Genomic DNA, 14,594 nt, shown 5'->3' on the forward strand with positions numbered 1-14,594 from the left:
CTGAGGTTGTTGTTAGTCAACAGCTCCTTGGAGGGATCAATATCACCTGGTGTGGTATATTCCATTTAAGTGTGTGTATGTGTGTGTGTGTGTGTCTGTCTGTCTGTCTGTCTGTCTGTCTGTCTGTGTCTGTGTCACTGTGTAGTGTAGTGTGGTTTTCAGTAAGCTTATAAAATGTTTCCCTGTGGCTTTTTTCAAACATTATTATCGCTCCATTCCATCTACCTTTCTTGCTTGTATCATGCTCCCTTCCTGCACTTTGAACATTTAACCTAAATCTCAGCATGCAACCCCCTAAGTGATCATCTGTTGAATCAGAAAGGGAATTTTGCTATGACTACAGCCCTCTGGCCCACCAGAACACAGGCCATTAGTAACCCTTGAGGACCAAGCCTTGGGCTGCTGTGACTCATGGTGCACCTTGCTGAAGAACGTTCCCCACTGTTATAACACCAAGAAAGGGGGAAGCAATGGGAGATACCTAGATAAGAAAGAATATAAGAGATTTCCAGAAGAGGGAGGAAACAGGTGGATGCACACAGGGGTCTGGACAGCACTGTGAACTGTGGGTGAGGACCCAGAGACTCCAACTCTGGCTTCAGCTGGGTAAGGGAGGAAGCACAGTCAGGGGAAACAGGCTTAGAGACAGAGTGCTCTGAGTGCTGGCTTGGAGAGAGAAATACCTAAGTTCTCTCCTTTCTTCTGGTGAGTTCCAGAGCCATGGGGCTGGCACCAAGGAGCTTAACACTGGGTTGCATGGCCATCATCTTGGTTCTACAGATGGCCATGGCAGAGTACCCCAACTGGATGCTGAATGGCAAGGCCCAGGTGTTTGCAGACCTCAGCGCCCAGGAGATAGAAGCCGTGCACAGCTTCCTGATGAGCAGACCAGAGCTGGAGCTGCGGCCATCTGGCACACAGGCTTTAGACAAGAACGCTGTGTTCCTCATTGAGATGCTGCTGCCCAAGAAGAAGGATGTCCTAGAGTTTCTGGATAAGGGAACAAAGCTTCCAGTGCGGGAGGCCCGTGTGGTCATTTTCTTTAGTGCCCAGAAGCACCCCAATGTCACCGAGTTTGCTGTGGGGCCCCTGCCACAGCCCATCTACATGAGAGAACTGTCCCCGAGGCCAGCAAAACATCGATCCTGGGCATCCAGACCCATGTCCAAAGCAGAGCAAAGCCTTCTCTACCACACAATCAAGGAGGCCACCACACCTTTACAGAAGTTTTTCCTTGACACCACCGGCTTCTCACTAGAGGACTGCAACGGCCAGTGCCTCACCTTCACCCACGTGGCACCCCACAGTGTGGAGTCTAGACATCGGGCCACCTGGTTTCTCTTGCAGCGCATCGTGAAAGACCACCTCCTGCAACCCACAGGGTTGGAGATCCTTGTGGATCATGGGAGCACGAATGTCCAGGACTGGAGAGTAGAGCAGGTCTGGTATAAAGACAAGTTCTACAGCAGCCCAGAAGAACTGGCTCAGAAGTATGCAGATGGAGAAGTTGATACAGTGGTCCTCAAGGACCCGCTGCCCGAGAACACAGAGCAGCCACAAATCAACAAGCCTGGTGGGGAATTCCCAATGCCCCTCAGCGAGTCTGGCCCCCATGTGGAACAAGGCAATGGTTCCAGATACAGACTAGAAGGCAACACAGTGATCTACAAAGGCTGGAGCTTCTCCTTCCAGCTTCGACCCTCTTCTGGGCTGCGGATATTAAATGTGCACTTCAAGGATGAGCCTATAGCCTACGAGATCAGCGTGCAGACAGCTATGGCTGTGCATAGAGAAAATACACCTGCAGGGGAGCTGACCAAGACCATGGATCTAGGCTGGGGCATGGGCAGTGTGACTCATGAGTTAGCCCCTGGCATCAACTGTCCAGGGACAGCCACCTTCCTAGATGTTATCCACTACTATGACACTGATGGGCCTGTCCGTTATCCACGAGCCCTCTGCATCTTTGAGATCCCCACGGGGGTGCCTGTTAGGCCCATCTTTAACAATGACTTTCCAGGCAAAATCAACTTCTTTTCAGATGTCATGGGACACAAGCTGGTTCTGCGGGCAACCTCAGCGCTCTACAATTTTGATTACATCTGGGACTTCGTCTTCTATACTAACGGCATGCTCTCAGCCAAGATGCATGCCACAGGCTATACCCACACCACCATCTACACCCCTGAGGGGTTGGGCGAAACTCACCTGATGACTCACCAACTTGGCAACAGTCACACCCACCTTGTACATTACCGTGTTGACCTGGATGTGGCAGGTAGGACTTGAAATCAGACACGCCCCCCCCCCCGTCACTCAGCTGCTTCCCACCAATAACTTTACTCCACAAAAGATAGGGCGGAGACTTCCTGATGTTAAATCAGAAGTATTCACTGAGCTTCCTCCCCTGCCCCCGCCCCCCCCCCCGCAAAAGAAGTGTTATGCATATCTGAGAAATAGTGGCTGTGAGTGGCACCCTAGTGTTATCCAGAATGTTAGGTGTACATCTGCCTTGGGTCTGAATTCAGTGGTGCAGAGCAGATGGGAGGAAGAAGTGTGGGGGGGGGGGGGGCGATGAAATGCCACTGCCTAGCTCTCTCAGAGGGTCTGTAGTCCCATCAGGGGTGCTTAGTGTGGTCCCTGGATATATGTCACCGCAGAGGAGTGTCATGGCTGTGATACTTGACACCAAAGCCAATAACAGAACAAGGCCACCATGATCTGTCACTCATGAATCCCATTTGTCTTTATGGCCCAGAATATATATCTTGCCAGTCTCGGGCCTTCAGTAACACAGGCTATCCCTTCTCCAGGGTTAAAATAGTGGCAAAAAGGTTGTGTCACAGCTCTCCTGAAAACTGCCTGGGCCACACTGAAACTACCACAACTGCCAGACCTGACCCCCGAACTGTCCTCCAGCTCCTCTGGTTTGGGGTTCACTTAGTTTCGCTGCTCACACATAGCCCAGCTGCTGCTTCTTGCTGGCAGCTGGCTGTGGATGTGACCTATGCTGGAGGTCTAGGGTGGAAGGAAAAAGCTTCTAATCGAAGTTGGTTCTCAACCTCCGCCTCCCCTCATGGTTCCAGGCACCAACAACAGCTTCCACACACTGCAGACCAGGCAGAAGAACGCCACCAACCCCGGCAGCCTAAGACACCACCTGGTCCAGGACACAATGGAGAAGACACAGTATTCCCAGGAGCGCCAGGCCACCTTCCCCTTCGGACAGACTCTGCCTCCGTTCCTGCTCTTTAGCAGCCCCCAAAGGGACATCTGGGGACACAGGCGCAGCTACCGCTTACACATCTACTCCACATCTAAGCAGAAGCTGACCCCTGAATCCCAGGAGGACTTGGCTTTCACCTGGGCCAGGTGAGGCGGGGAGGGGCTCCTCTCTGACAGTGAATGCCTCTCTGTGCTTCCGTTCTTGAGGCTCTGAGCCCACATGTGAGTCTGAGTGTGCATCCACATGCACTGGGGGGGGGGCGGAAGGTGCTCGTGGGGCTCTTGACCCCCAGGTGGCTTTGGGCACTCTTACAAAGTCCCAGGAGATGACTGCACATTGGGAGGAAGCGCTAACTTCCCCATCTGAGGTCCTGGGGACATTCTGAGCCCCAGCTGGGCCTCAGAGGCAGCTCCGGTGCTCAGAGCCACCTGGCTTCTCAATCTTCAGGTACTCCCTGGCAGTGACCAAATATTGGGAGTCTGAGCGGTGCAGCACCAGCATTTACAACCAGAACCACCCCTGGGATCCCCCCGTGGTCTTTGAGGATTTCCTCCAGAACAATGAGAGCATTGAAGACCAGGTATTGACCTAGTCCTCCCCTTCCTCCTCTGTCCTTGTCACTACCCTCTCACCTGTCCCTGGTCCCAGAAGTGTGGCTTGCATGGAGGGCAAATTCAGAGGTCATGAACGATGAGCCAACCTCTTTTCAATGGGGCTGAGGCCTTCTGGGGGAAGTTTGTAGACACATCTTAAAGTGACCCAGTCCTACCATGAGAAAAACCATAGAATCAACCAACCTGGGCTCATAGGGGCTCACGGAGACTGAACAGCCAACCAGAGAGCCTGCATGGAACTGACCTAGGCCCTCTGCATGTATGTGTAGCTTGGTCTTCTTATGGGATTCCTAACAGTGGGGGCAAGGGCTGTCTCGGACTCTGTTACCTGCTTTGGGGCCCCTTCCCTCCTACTGGGCCGCCTCATCCAGCCTCAATAGGAGAAGAGGTGCCTAGTGTTATGGCGACTTGATATGCCATGGCTGGCTGATAAGATATCCATGGGAGGCCTTCCCTTTTCCGAAGAGAAAGGAGGGGGAATGGATTGGGGGTGGGGAAAAGGTGAGGTTGGGGGAAGGGACTGAGAGGAGAGGAGGGAGGGAGGGGAAACTGTGACGGGCTGGAAATAATTAATTAATATAAATAATTTTTTTAAAAAAAAATGACCCAGTCCTTCCAGGGTCCACAGTACCTCCTTGTTCACTAAAGCCTTTTTCTCTCCCACAGGATTTGGTGGCCTGGGTGACAGTGGGATTCTCTCATGGGCCCCATTCTGAAACTGTCCCCAGTATGACCTCAGCGAGGAACTTCGTAGGTTTCTCGCTCCGGCCTTTCAACTTCTTCTATATCATTGAAAGACACCTAGGTACCGCTGCCACAGATCTATCCGACACTAAGTCACTGGGGACAGGGTCTGCCTGATGCCTCCTACTTTCAACCTCAGTGGCATCTACAACCCTGTGTCAAGAGTCCAGCCTCAGCTCCAGCTCAACAGCCCCAGAGCCCCACAAGGACATCCAATAAACCTTTGACATTCTACCCTTCTGCATTGCTTCTAGAACTGGGGGGGGGGGTACGTGTACCGCTTACTCAGATATGTGGCCATGGGCACAATATATCTACTAATTGCTAAATAACCCTCATTGCCAGGGCAAAAAATACTGGGTTTCTTTAGCTGATGGATTTTTCAATATCTGAGACTTTCCGGTCTCTCTTAGGGCAACTTTATGGGAATTGTCCCACCTCAAATCTGGGCATGCAGAAGAAAACTGCTAAGAGGAAATTTAACAATATTACCAACATCTCATCCTTTTTGTTGTTGTTTTATCATCTAAAGTTCACCCTAAGATCACTTTATCAACAAACAAACAAAAACGTATGTGTATGTTGATCACAGTAGAACTGTCTGCAGCAGGCAAAGTCTGGAGACCACGGAGTCTGCACCTGCAGGTAAGAACAGTCAATCAACCAAGGCACAGCCCCACTGTGGTGCCAGATGACAGGGGAAAGTGTATGAGTCAGGACTAGGGAGACACCTAGAGTGTGTAGTTCATAGAAGAAGAAAAATGGCAGACAATCGTGTGCATAGTGTGCTAACTTTTGTGCATGAATGGGAGGAAACTAAGAACCCTTTACAGGAACTAAAGGTGAAAGATATATAGCTGCCCTCAAACAGTTGAAGAGGACAAGGAAACAGAATTTTCCAGAGTGCCTCTACTGGAACACAGGTCTTTAACAGCTCCAGAGCTGGAGCTAGATTAGTAGCTTAGTCCTTGCCCTGCAGGTATGAGAAACTTCAGTCAGACGTCCAACATCCTCATGAGAGGGGGAAGCATGGTGGCCCATGTCCTTTACCCCAGCAATGGAGACAGGCAGATGCCTACAGTTCCCTGGCCTGCCAGTCTAGCAGAATCAGTGAGCTCCAGGTTCAGGGAGAGACCCTGTCTCAAAAAAAGGGTGGAAAGTTGGACAACAGACATTGTTCACCAGGAAGGCCCACACAGGAGCATGGGCACACACAGGAACATGGGCACACACACACAGGAGCATGGGCACACACACAGGAGCATGGGCACACACACAGGAGCATGGGCACACACACAGGAGCATGGGCACACACACAGGAGCATGGGCACACACACAGGAGCATGGGCACACACAGGAGCATGGGCACACACACAGGAGCATGGGCACACACAGGAGCATGGACACACACACAGGAGCATGGGCACACACAGGAGCATGGACACACACACACAGGAGCATGGGCACACACAGGAGCATGGGCACACACACAGGAGCATGGGCACACACAGAGGCATGTAAAGATACACAAAATAGAAAGAGGACAAAGCCAGCTCTGCTGGCACATGCCTTCAGTATCAGCAGAGAAATAAAGGCAGATCTCTGTGAATTCGAGGCCAGCCTGGTCTACATAACAAGGTCTAGGCTAGCCAGTGCTATACATTGAAACCCTGTCTCAAACTGAGAGAGGGGGAGACAGAGGGGAGGGGGGTAGGTAGGGATGGAATAGAGAGCTCCTAAGCCAAGAACGTGTTACTCAACACAGGGGGACATTGTTCAGGGCAACCTGCAGAACTGAAGAGGCAGCGGTGGACTTTCCTAACCTGTGGTTGTGAACAGAAGAAACAAGAGCAGACAGACAGAGAACCCTACATTCTCCTCCAGCACTACGACTTCAGTTCCTTTCAGAACTGTCATTCATATCATGTCTCAGAGCCTACACAAAGGTAGTCCTTCCTGTTGTCATTTACCAGAACTTGAACCCAGGGCCGCTTGACCCTAGAGCCTGAAATTGAATATCTTTACCAATTTCAAAATGCATCTCCTAAAAGGTAATTTGTGTCGTTAAAAGGAAGTTTGGCCTACAGTACAGCCTGCTGTACTACCAGGAGAGAGCACTTTGTAGCCCTTGGGGACCAAGCCTTGGGCAGCTGTGCCCAAGCTGTGCCCCTGGCTAAAGCATGTTCCCTCACTAAGATAACACCGAACAAGGGGGAACGCGGGAGTTTATCTACACACGAGATACGCAAGTGGAGGAGGAAATAGATAGAAACACACACGAGGGCTTGGCCAGCCCTGCGACCTGTGAGTGGAGACCCAGAGGCTCCAGCTCAGGCTGCAGCTAGATTTAGAGAGGACGCTGAGATGTGGAGAGTGATTAGGCCTAGCAAGGCTCCCAGAGGTACTGGCTTGGAGATGGAAATACCTGTGTCCTCTCCTCCCCTGTGTTCAGAGCCATGGGGGTGGTGTGAAGGAGCTTGGCACAGACTGGGTGTGTGCAGTCTTGGGGCTACACATGGTCATCGGCTGAGCAGCCCAGGTGGAGCCTGAGTTTCAAACCACAGGTATCCTGGGGCGTGAGCATCGATGAGTGGAGGTTGGTGCCCACCTCCCTGATGAATAGGAAAGAGCTGGAGCTGGCGCCATCTGAGATAGTAACTTCAACAAAGAACTCCATGTCCTTCGTTGAGATGGTGCCCAAGAAGAAAGATGTGTTGAATTCTCTCCATAAAAGAAAAACATCCCCTGGAGTGGCAGCCCCTATCATCATCACTGATGCCCGGGAGCACTCCAGGATCTCCAAGTTTGCTGTGGGGCCTTACTGTGGCCAGTCTACACTGCAGCACTTTCCCCTGAGCCAGGGGGATAGCCATGAATGTTGAGTTTCAAGACCCATCTCTTAAGTAAAACATAGCCTCTTCTATAAAACCTAAGAGGGCCAATAAGCCTGTATTGTTTTTTTTTTTTTTTTTTTTTCTTGATGCTCCCAGCTTCTTACTACAAAATAGTTACAGCCAGTGTGCGCCATTCATTCGCCAGTGTGGCCCTCCCATGTGTGGAGTTTACCAGAGCCATGGAAGGTTTACCATACAGCAATATATGGAAGATGCCATCATGCATCCCACAGGTCTGGAGATCCTTGTGGATCACGGGAGCACAGATGCCCAGGACTGGAGAGTGGAGCAGCTCTGGTATAATGGCAAGTTCTCCAACAGCCCAGAGGAACTGGCTCAGAAGTATGCAGACGGAGAAGAGGACATGGTGGTCCTCAAAAAAAAACTACCCAAGAACACAGAGTGGCCCCCACTCTTATCCTCCTCCAAGCCCCTCGGGGACTTCCTCATGCCCATGAACATGGCTGACCCCACACAGGCCGGTCCCACTTTCCTCTCTACAGGCTAGAGGGCAACAGCGCACTGCATAAAGACTGGAGTGTCTCCTTCCTGCGGAGATCCTCTTAACACAGCAGGGATAGCAACGGTCTCTGTCTGTCTGTCTGTCTGTCTGTCTGTCTGTCTCTCTCTCTCTCTCTCTCTCACACACACACACACACACACACACACACACACACGCACGCACGCACGCACGCACGCACGCACGCACACACACACACAGCAATTACACACTTACAGCTTCCTTAGGTACAACATCACTGAGGTGGAACAATTCACCTACAGTCTCCATGAAACAGACCTGAACGCCTCACATAGTGAGAAATTCATCTAACACAAAAGTTCAGTATCTCATTTGGCTTCCTTTGCCCTGAACATGGAGAGAGAGAGAGAGAGAGAGAGAGAGAGAGAGAGAGAGAGAGAGAGAATTGTTGCTACCTGTCTTTGTTAGGGTTTCTACTGCTGCAATGAAACACCATGACTAATGGTTGGGTAGGAGCTCCACCTCAACCCCTGGCACCCTGGCATCCCTATACCCAAAGAGTCTGGAATGTTATGGTGGAAGATCCACCTCAACTCCCCTCCCCCATCTCTTTCCCCAAACCCGACTCTTCAAAGCCCGCCAAACACAGCTTCCCCCCCCCAGAGGCTCAAGACCACTCCCATAGGGTATATAAGCTGCATCCCAGAAAACAGACTCATGGTTCTTCCGGTCTCTCCTCTCAATCTTCTCTCTGAAGGGCCAGGAAATCACCTGGGAATACTTGACCCATAAAACCTGGGCTTTTCCAATTCAGTCTGATTCGGTTTAATTTGAATTGCTGCTTCAGCGGAGAGGCCTTCAGGGTGCAAAAGACTTATCAACTAAAGCAACTTGGGGAGGAAAGAGTTTATTTGGCTTAAGCTTCCACATCACAGTTCATCATCAAAGGAAGTCAGGACAGGAACTCAAGTAGGGCAGGAACCTGGAGGCAGGAGCCGATGCAGAAGTCACGGGGGAGTGCTGCTTACTGGCTTGCTCATCATGGCATGCTCAGTCTGCTTTCTTATAGAACCCGGGACTACCACCACAGAGATGACCCCACACACAATGGGACACCTTCCACATGGATCACTAATTAAGAAAATGTCCTACAGGCTTGTCTACAGCCTGATGTTATGGAGGCGTTTCCTCAACTGAGGCTCCCTCCTCTCAGATGACTCTAGCTTGTGTCAAGTTGACATAAAACTAGCCACCACACTACCCCTGCTAAGCTGGGGGTAGCTTGGGGACTGAAATCCACCATTCACTTCTTCGTTTTTTATTAGCTTTCTGATCATGCTGTACATGCTTGGGGCTCAGTGGCACTTGTGAGCGGGGACAGTGATGTGACAGAGCAGAGCTCACAGGCGCATCTGATGGGACACCAAAGAGGCTTTGTGTCAGGGAAAGAGTGTCAGCCAGGGGTGAAATCATGGTGTGAGAGGAACAAAAAGAAAGACCTAGAGGCCAGGCAGAGAAAAGATCAGAAAGAGGTGGCAGATGGCTTCTCCAGGGCACTCTGGGGGATGGAAAAGGTCCCTATGAAGAGGTGTGTTAAAAGGAGCGGGCATGCTTCCTGTCTGCAGCAGGGAGGGACACTTGCCACCAGGCTGTGCCTTGGCCTGTATGTCTCCTCTGTCATTTGTCCCCCCGCTACCTCCCCACAACATCCTGCTGCTCCTATTACATCCACAGAGGGTCCTAAGCCTCTCTCCTGCCTCTCCTTCCTTCCCAGGGTGAGGGGAGGATATTTGTGGAGATTTTACAGTGGGAGACTAGTCATGAAGGACATGGAGACCCAAGAAATACATACTGCCTACTGTAGGATTACAGGTGTGCCCTCTGAAAAGACCAACTGTCAGTACATGGTCCAGATACAACTGCAGGGAGGAAGGGACAGGGGACAGGGAACGTTTGGAGGACTGGGGACAAGTGGGAACCCTCAAACACTGCAGTGGCAGATGCCTGTCACACACCCTTGTCATGACCCTCTGGATACACAGCAAACAGGAACCTTGGAATCCAATATGGGTTCTGGGTGGTAAAGGGTGTCCCCATGGCTCAACCTTTGTGGCACATGGACCAGTGGGTGGATGCTGGGAGTTGGGGAGATGTAAAGCCAGGAGGAGAACAGGCAGTGCTCTGTACTTCCTGTTCAATTCTGGCACAAACTTGAAACGCCTCTTAAAACAAGTCTGCAAACGAAGTCGACGTATGCACGATATTGGGACAATCAACACTCTGTTTTGGAAGGAAGAGAGGCTCATGTGGACCCTCCCATCCTAGGGTTTATATAAATATAAAACACTTGAGGAAGAAAAGAGACATTTTTTACAGTGGTGTTGCCTTGGGAAGATTGCTCCTGTTCATGTATACAGACCTTCAGCCATGCTCAAGCAAACACCACTCAGGAAACTTGTTGGGTCAGAAAGAGAGAGAGACCGACACGAAAGGAGCTGGTGGGCTAGAGGGAAAGGGGAAGGGGATTGGTAGGAGTGGAAAGGGGGTAACAGTGGGTGAATATGATCCAACACATATGTACACATTTGAAAATATATTCTATTATGCATAATCGGTATATGCCAATAAAAATCATTTTTTAATCTCAAGACAGGATAGATGACTCATTTGTGTAAGCATTGGCCTTGCAATAACCAGGACTTGTCCTCCATCCTCAGAACCCAGAGGAAAAAAAGCAGGGTGTGATAGCATATACTTGTAATTCCAGAGCATCAAGGCAGAGACAGGCTGGTCTGTGGCACATCCTGGCCAGCCCACTGGCCTACTGGGCTAGTTCTGGGCCAATAAGAGACTGTCTCAAAATGACAAAAGATAAAATCCACACCTGTAATTCCAGGACTGGGAGGTAGAGGCTGCAGGATTTGAAGTTTAAGGCCATCACTAGCTACATGATCAGTTTGATTCCAGCCTGGGTTAAATTAGAGCCTGTTTTGTGACTGATGGAAACAGATGCAGAGATCCACGGCCAGGCCGCAGGTGGAGCTCCAGGAGTCCAATTGGTGAGAAAGAGGAGGGATTATATGAGCAAGAATTGTTGAGACCAAGACTGGAAAAAGCACAGGGACAAATAGCCAAACTAGTGGGAACACATGAACTGTGAACCAATAGCTGAGGAGCCCCCAACTGGATCAGGCCCTCTGGATAAGTGAGACAGTGGATTAGCTTGATCTGTTTGGGAGGCACCAGGCAGTGGGACTGGGACCTGTCCTTAGTGCATGAGCTGGCAGTTTGGAGCCTGGGGCTTATACAGGGACACTTAGCTCTGCCTGGGAGGAGGGAATTGGACCTGCCTGGACTGAATCTACCAGGTTGAGATGAATCCCCAGGGGAGTCTTTGCCCTGGAGGAGATAGGAATGAGGGGTGGGGTGGGGGGAAGGGGGTGGGAGGGGGAGGACAGGGGAATCTGTGGCTGATATGCAAATTAAATTAAATTATAAAATAAGAAATATTTAAAAAGAAAAAAGAAATGAGAGAAAATAGTTCACCCTCCCCCAAAAAAATTAGAGCCTGTTTCTAACAAAAGAAGAGGAGGAAGAAGAGTAATAGGAGAAGAACCAGGGTGATGGATGGCCCCTGAAGAACAAAACACTTAGTTTTCTTCTGAAATCCACACCCATGCACAAAGAAGCAACATGCCTTAGCAAATATATGCTAACACACACACACACACACACACACACACACACACACACACACACAAAATGAACTACACTTTGCTTATTTAAAAAAAAAAAAAAAGCAGACTTCCAAAGGTAGAGAGATGACTCAGATGTCAACAGCATTTGTTGCTCTTGCAGAGGACCCAGGTTTGGTTTCCAGGACCTACATGGAGGCTTACAGCTGTCAATAACCCCAGTTCCAGGGTACCCAATGCCCTCTTCAGATTTCCATGGCAATCTTATATGCCGTGTACATACATACACTCAAGCTCACACATACACTCAAGCATACGCATACACTGGTAAAATAAAGTAAATCTTTCAAAAAACTTTTTCAAAATTAAATCCTAAGATCAGAGCTGAGCTCATGTCTTGCTCAGCTTGTACTGTATAAAAGATCCTTCTCTCACCCACTCCTGTAAGCCACCAACTCCAAAAGGGCAAGAGTGTCCAACCAAGGGAAGTGCCCAGGCCGGGACTTCCTCAAAGTCAAATAAGCATGAGACTCAAAAGTAGGAGGCCAGGACAGTGGTAAAACTTCTCAAAACATCCCACGACTATGAACACTGGGGCCAGCAGACCGGAGGAGAGAATGCCGAGGCGCCCACAGCCCAGCAGCTCACAGGCAATGGGGCAGGTGTGGCACACACCTTTCACTGCTGCAGTCAGGAGACGTTTGCTCTCTGTAGACTAAATACCAAAGTGCCGAGGGGCAGTGAGTGGGATGTGGACAGAGGAAGATCCAAGACTGCGACAGAAAGTCCCTTGGTAGAAGAAGGTTCTAGGCAACTTTGATCAGAGCAGCAAGATATGAACGGTGTAAAAAGCCAAATGAAAAAACTTCTTGTGGAGAAGAAGCCAACAGGAAAATTAGGCCTTTTTTGAGGACACAGTTGTGTTCCCCATCCTTGTGAGTGGGGCTGGTGACATAGGAACACATTTTCAAACAGCAGACTTGACGTGTTGATGTTCAGGTTCCGCGCACGGCTCCCCCTCATGTCCTGATGAGTGCCCACGCTTCCCTTTGCCTAAGTCCTGTTCTACAACTGGATTCTACTTGAAGCACACCCACGGTCTCACCCTCATGGGAACTGCTGGACGCACAGACCTCTGAGCCCCGCACTCTGCCTCTGTTGCTCTCTCCCAAAGGCATAGGAGTTGTGTTGTAGATGTAGGAATGGGCGGAATGGGCATGCCAAGATCACATTCTCTCTGCATTCTGATCAGTTGCGATGTCTGTAACGGTTACCACCATCTGTTTCAAAAGGAAGCTTCTTTGATGAGGGGTGAGAGCTTTTATTTATCCATGGGTATAAGGGTAAGTATTTAGAATATAGTTAGAAATTATATTGATTCAGGAAAATGGCAGTAGTAAGTTCCCCTTTAGGATCTGTGACCTCAAATCCATGGAGAGGTAATTGGGTATACAAGAGCAAGCATGAACTCCCTTCTTTTGAGGGAAACTTAAGTCCAATTAGATAGTAATTGGTTACCCCAAGATAAAAATGCCACTATTGCACCATCGGGGATATCTTGCCCAGCTGGTCACTATTGGTGACTCATAGGCTTTACAGCTGGACAGGACTTCAGATTGCTTTTCTCTTTTGATGCTGTGAGAGCTAGTCCTCAGGATGAGGCTTCTGGGTCCGTTCCAGCTTGATTCCTCCAAGTCCTGTGTCCAAATTATGAGTGTATTTGACATTAGGTTCTGACCTTCAAGTTGTAGGAGGCGACCAAAAGCAATGGATTTTGGGAGTCTCTTGGACCACCCTGACAACCACTTGAAGGATGGTAGCCAATGTGTCTTAGCCTGCTTTCTATTGCTGTGATAAACACCATAACCAAAACTAACTTGGGGAGGAAAGGGTTTATTTCACCTTACAACTTACATTTCCTCATGAAGGAAAGTTAAGGCAGGAACCTGGAGGCAGAAGCTGAACAGAGGCCATGGAACAATGCTGCTACTGATTTGCCCAGACGGCTGCTCTTACACCACCCAAGGCCATCTGTCTACAGGGTGCACCACCCCCATAAGCTAAGCCTCTGACATCAATCATTCATCAAGAGAATGTGCTATAGACTTGCCTATAGGCAAACTGATAAAGACATTTTTCTCAATTGAAGTTCCTCTTTCCATATAGCTCTAGCTTGAGTCAAGTTGACAAAAAACCAACTAGCACCTGTGCATGCCACTAGAAGTATGTAATGTGTGACATGATATAAAAAATGTAGTCTTCAGTAACCACATAAAACAGTTCCCTTTTCAAACATCCTGTGTCTGTCTCCTTCCTCCCTCTGTACCACTCTCCCTTCTTATATTTCAAACATTAACCTAAATTTCAACATGCATCCCCAGAAAAGGTAATTTGTTGCATTAGAAAGGAATTTTGCTGTCACTGAAGTCCTTGGCCCCACTAGGACAGAAGCAGTTTGCAATCCTTGTTGGGCTAGCCTTGGGTTACTATGACTCATGGTACCCCTAGCTCATGAATGTTGTCCAATTGTTAGAAAACTAAAAGAGAGAGAGAGAGAGAGAGAGAGAGAGAGAGAGAGAGAGAGAGAGAGAGAAACAATGGGAGATACCTAGATAAGAAAGAATATAAGAGATTTCCAGAAGAGGGAGGAAACAGGTGGATGCACACAGGGGTCTGGACACACTGTGAACTGTGGGTGAGGACCCAGAGACTCCAACTCTGGCTTCAGCTGGGTAAGGGAGGAAGCACAGTCAGGGGAAACAGGCTTAGAGACAGAGTGCTCTGAGTGCTGGCTTGGAGAGAGAAATACCTAAGTTCTCTCCTTTCTTCTGGTGAGTTCCAGAGCCATGGGGCTGGCACCAAGGAGCTTAGCACTGGGCTGCATGGCCATCATCTTGGTTCTACAGATGGCCATGGCAGAGAACCCCAACTGGATGCTGA

At 49.7% G+C, this 14,594-nt stretch overlaps 1 protein-coding gene across 1 annotated transcript; it reads left to right on the top strand.

The window, feature by feature from the left end:
* The first annotated feature begins 492 nt into the window (after nt 1-492).
* LOC114700051 (amiloride-sensitive amine oxidase [copper-containing]-like) lies at nt 493-4,818 on the top strand. Its single transcript, XM_028879467.2, has 4 exons — nt 493-2,278; nt 3,087-3,372; nt 3,674-3,806; nt 4,507-4,818. The coding sequence occupies exons 1-4, from the start codon at nt 721-723 to the stop codon at nt 4,699-4,701; spliced, it is 2,172 nt and encodes a 723-aa protein (XP_028735300.1). The 5' UTR covers nt 493-720; the 3' UTR covers nt 4,702-4,818.
* Nucleotides 4,819-14,594: the final 9,776 nt, after the last annotated feature.

This window comes from Peromyscus leucopus, chromosome 3 (genome assembly GCF_004664715.2).
Source record: "Peromyscus leucopus breed LL Stock chromosome 3, UCI_PerLeu_2.1, whole genome shotgun sequence".
Classification (NCBI taxonomy): Eukaryota; Metazoa; Chordata; class Mammalia; order Rodentia; family Cricetidae; genus Peromyscus; species Peromyscus leucopus.

Coding starts and splice junctions, on each gene's coding strand:
- LOC114700051 (XM_028879467.2), top strand. CDS start 721: ATGGGGCTGGCACCAAGGAGCTTAACACTGGGTTGCATGGCCATCATC. Junction 2,279..3,086: donor TGTTGACCTGGATGTGGCAG/GTAGGACTTGAA, acceptor TCATGGTTCCAG/GCACCAACAACAGCTTCCAC. Junction 3,807..4,506: donor ATGAGAGCATTGAAGACCAG/GTATTGACCTAG, acceptor TCTCTCCCACAG/GATTTGGTGGCCTGGGTGAC.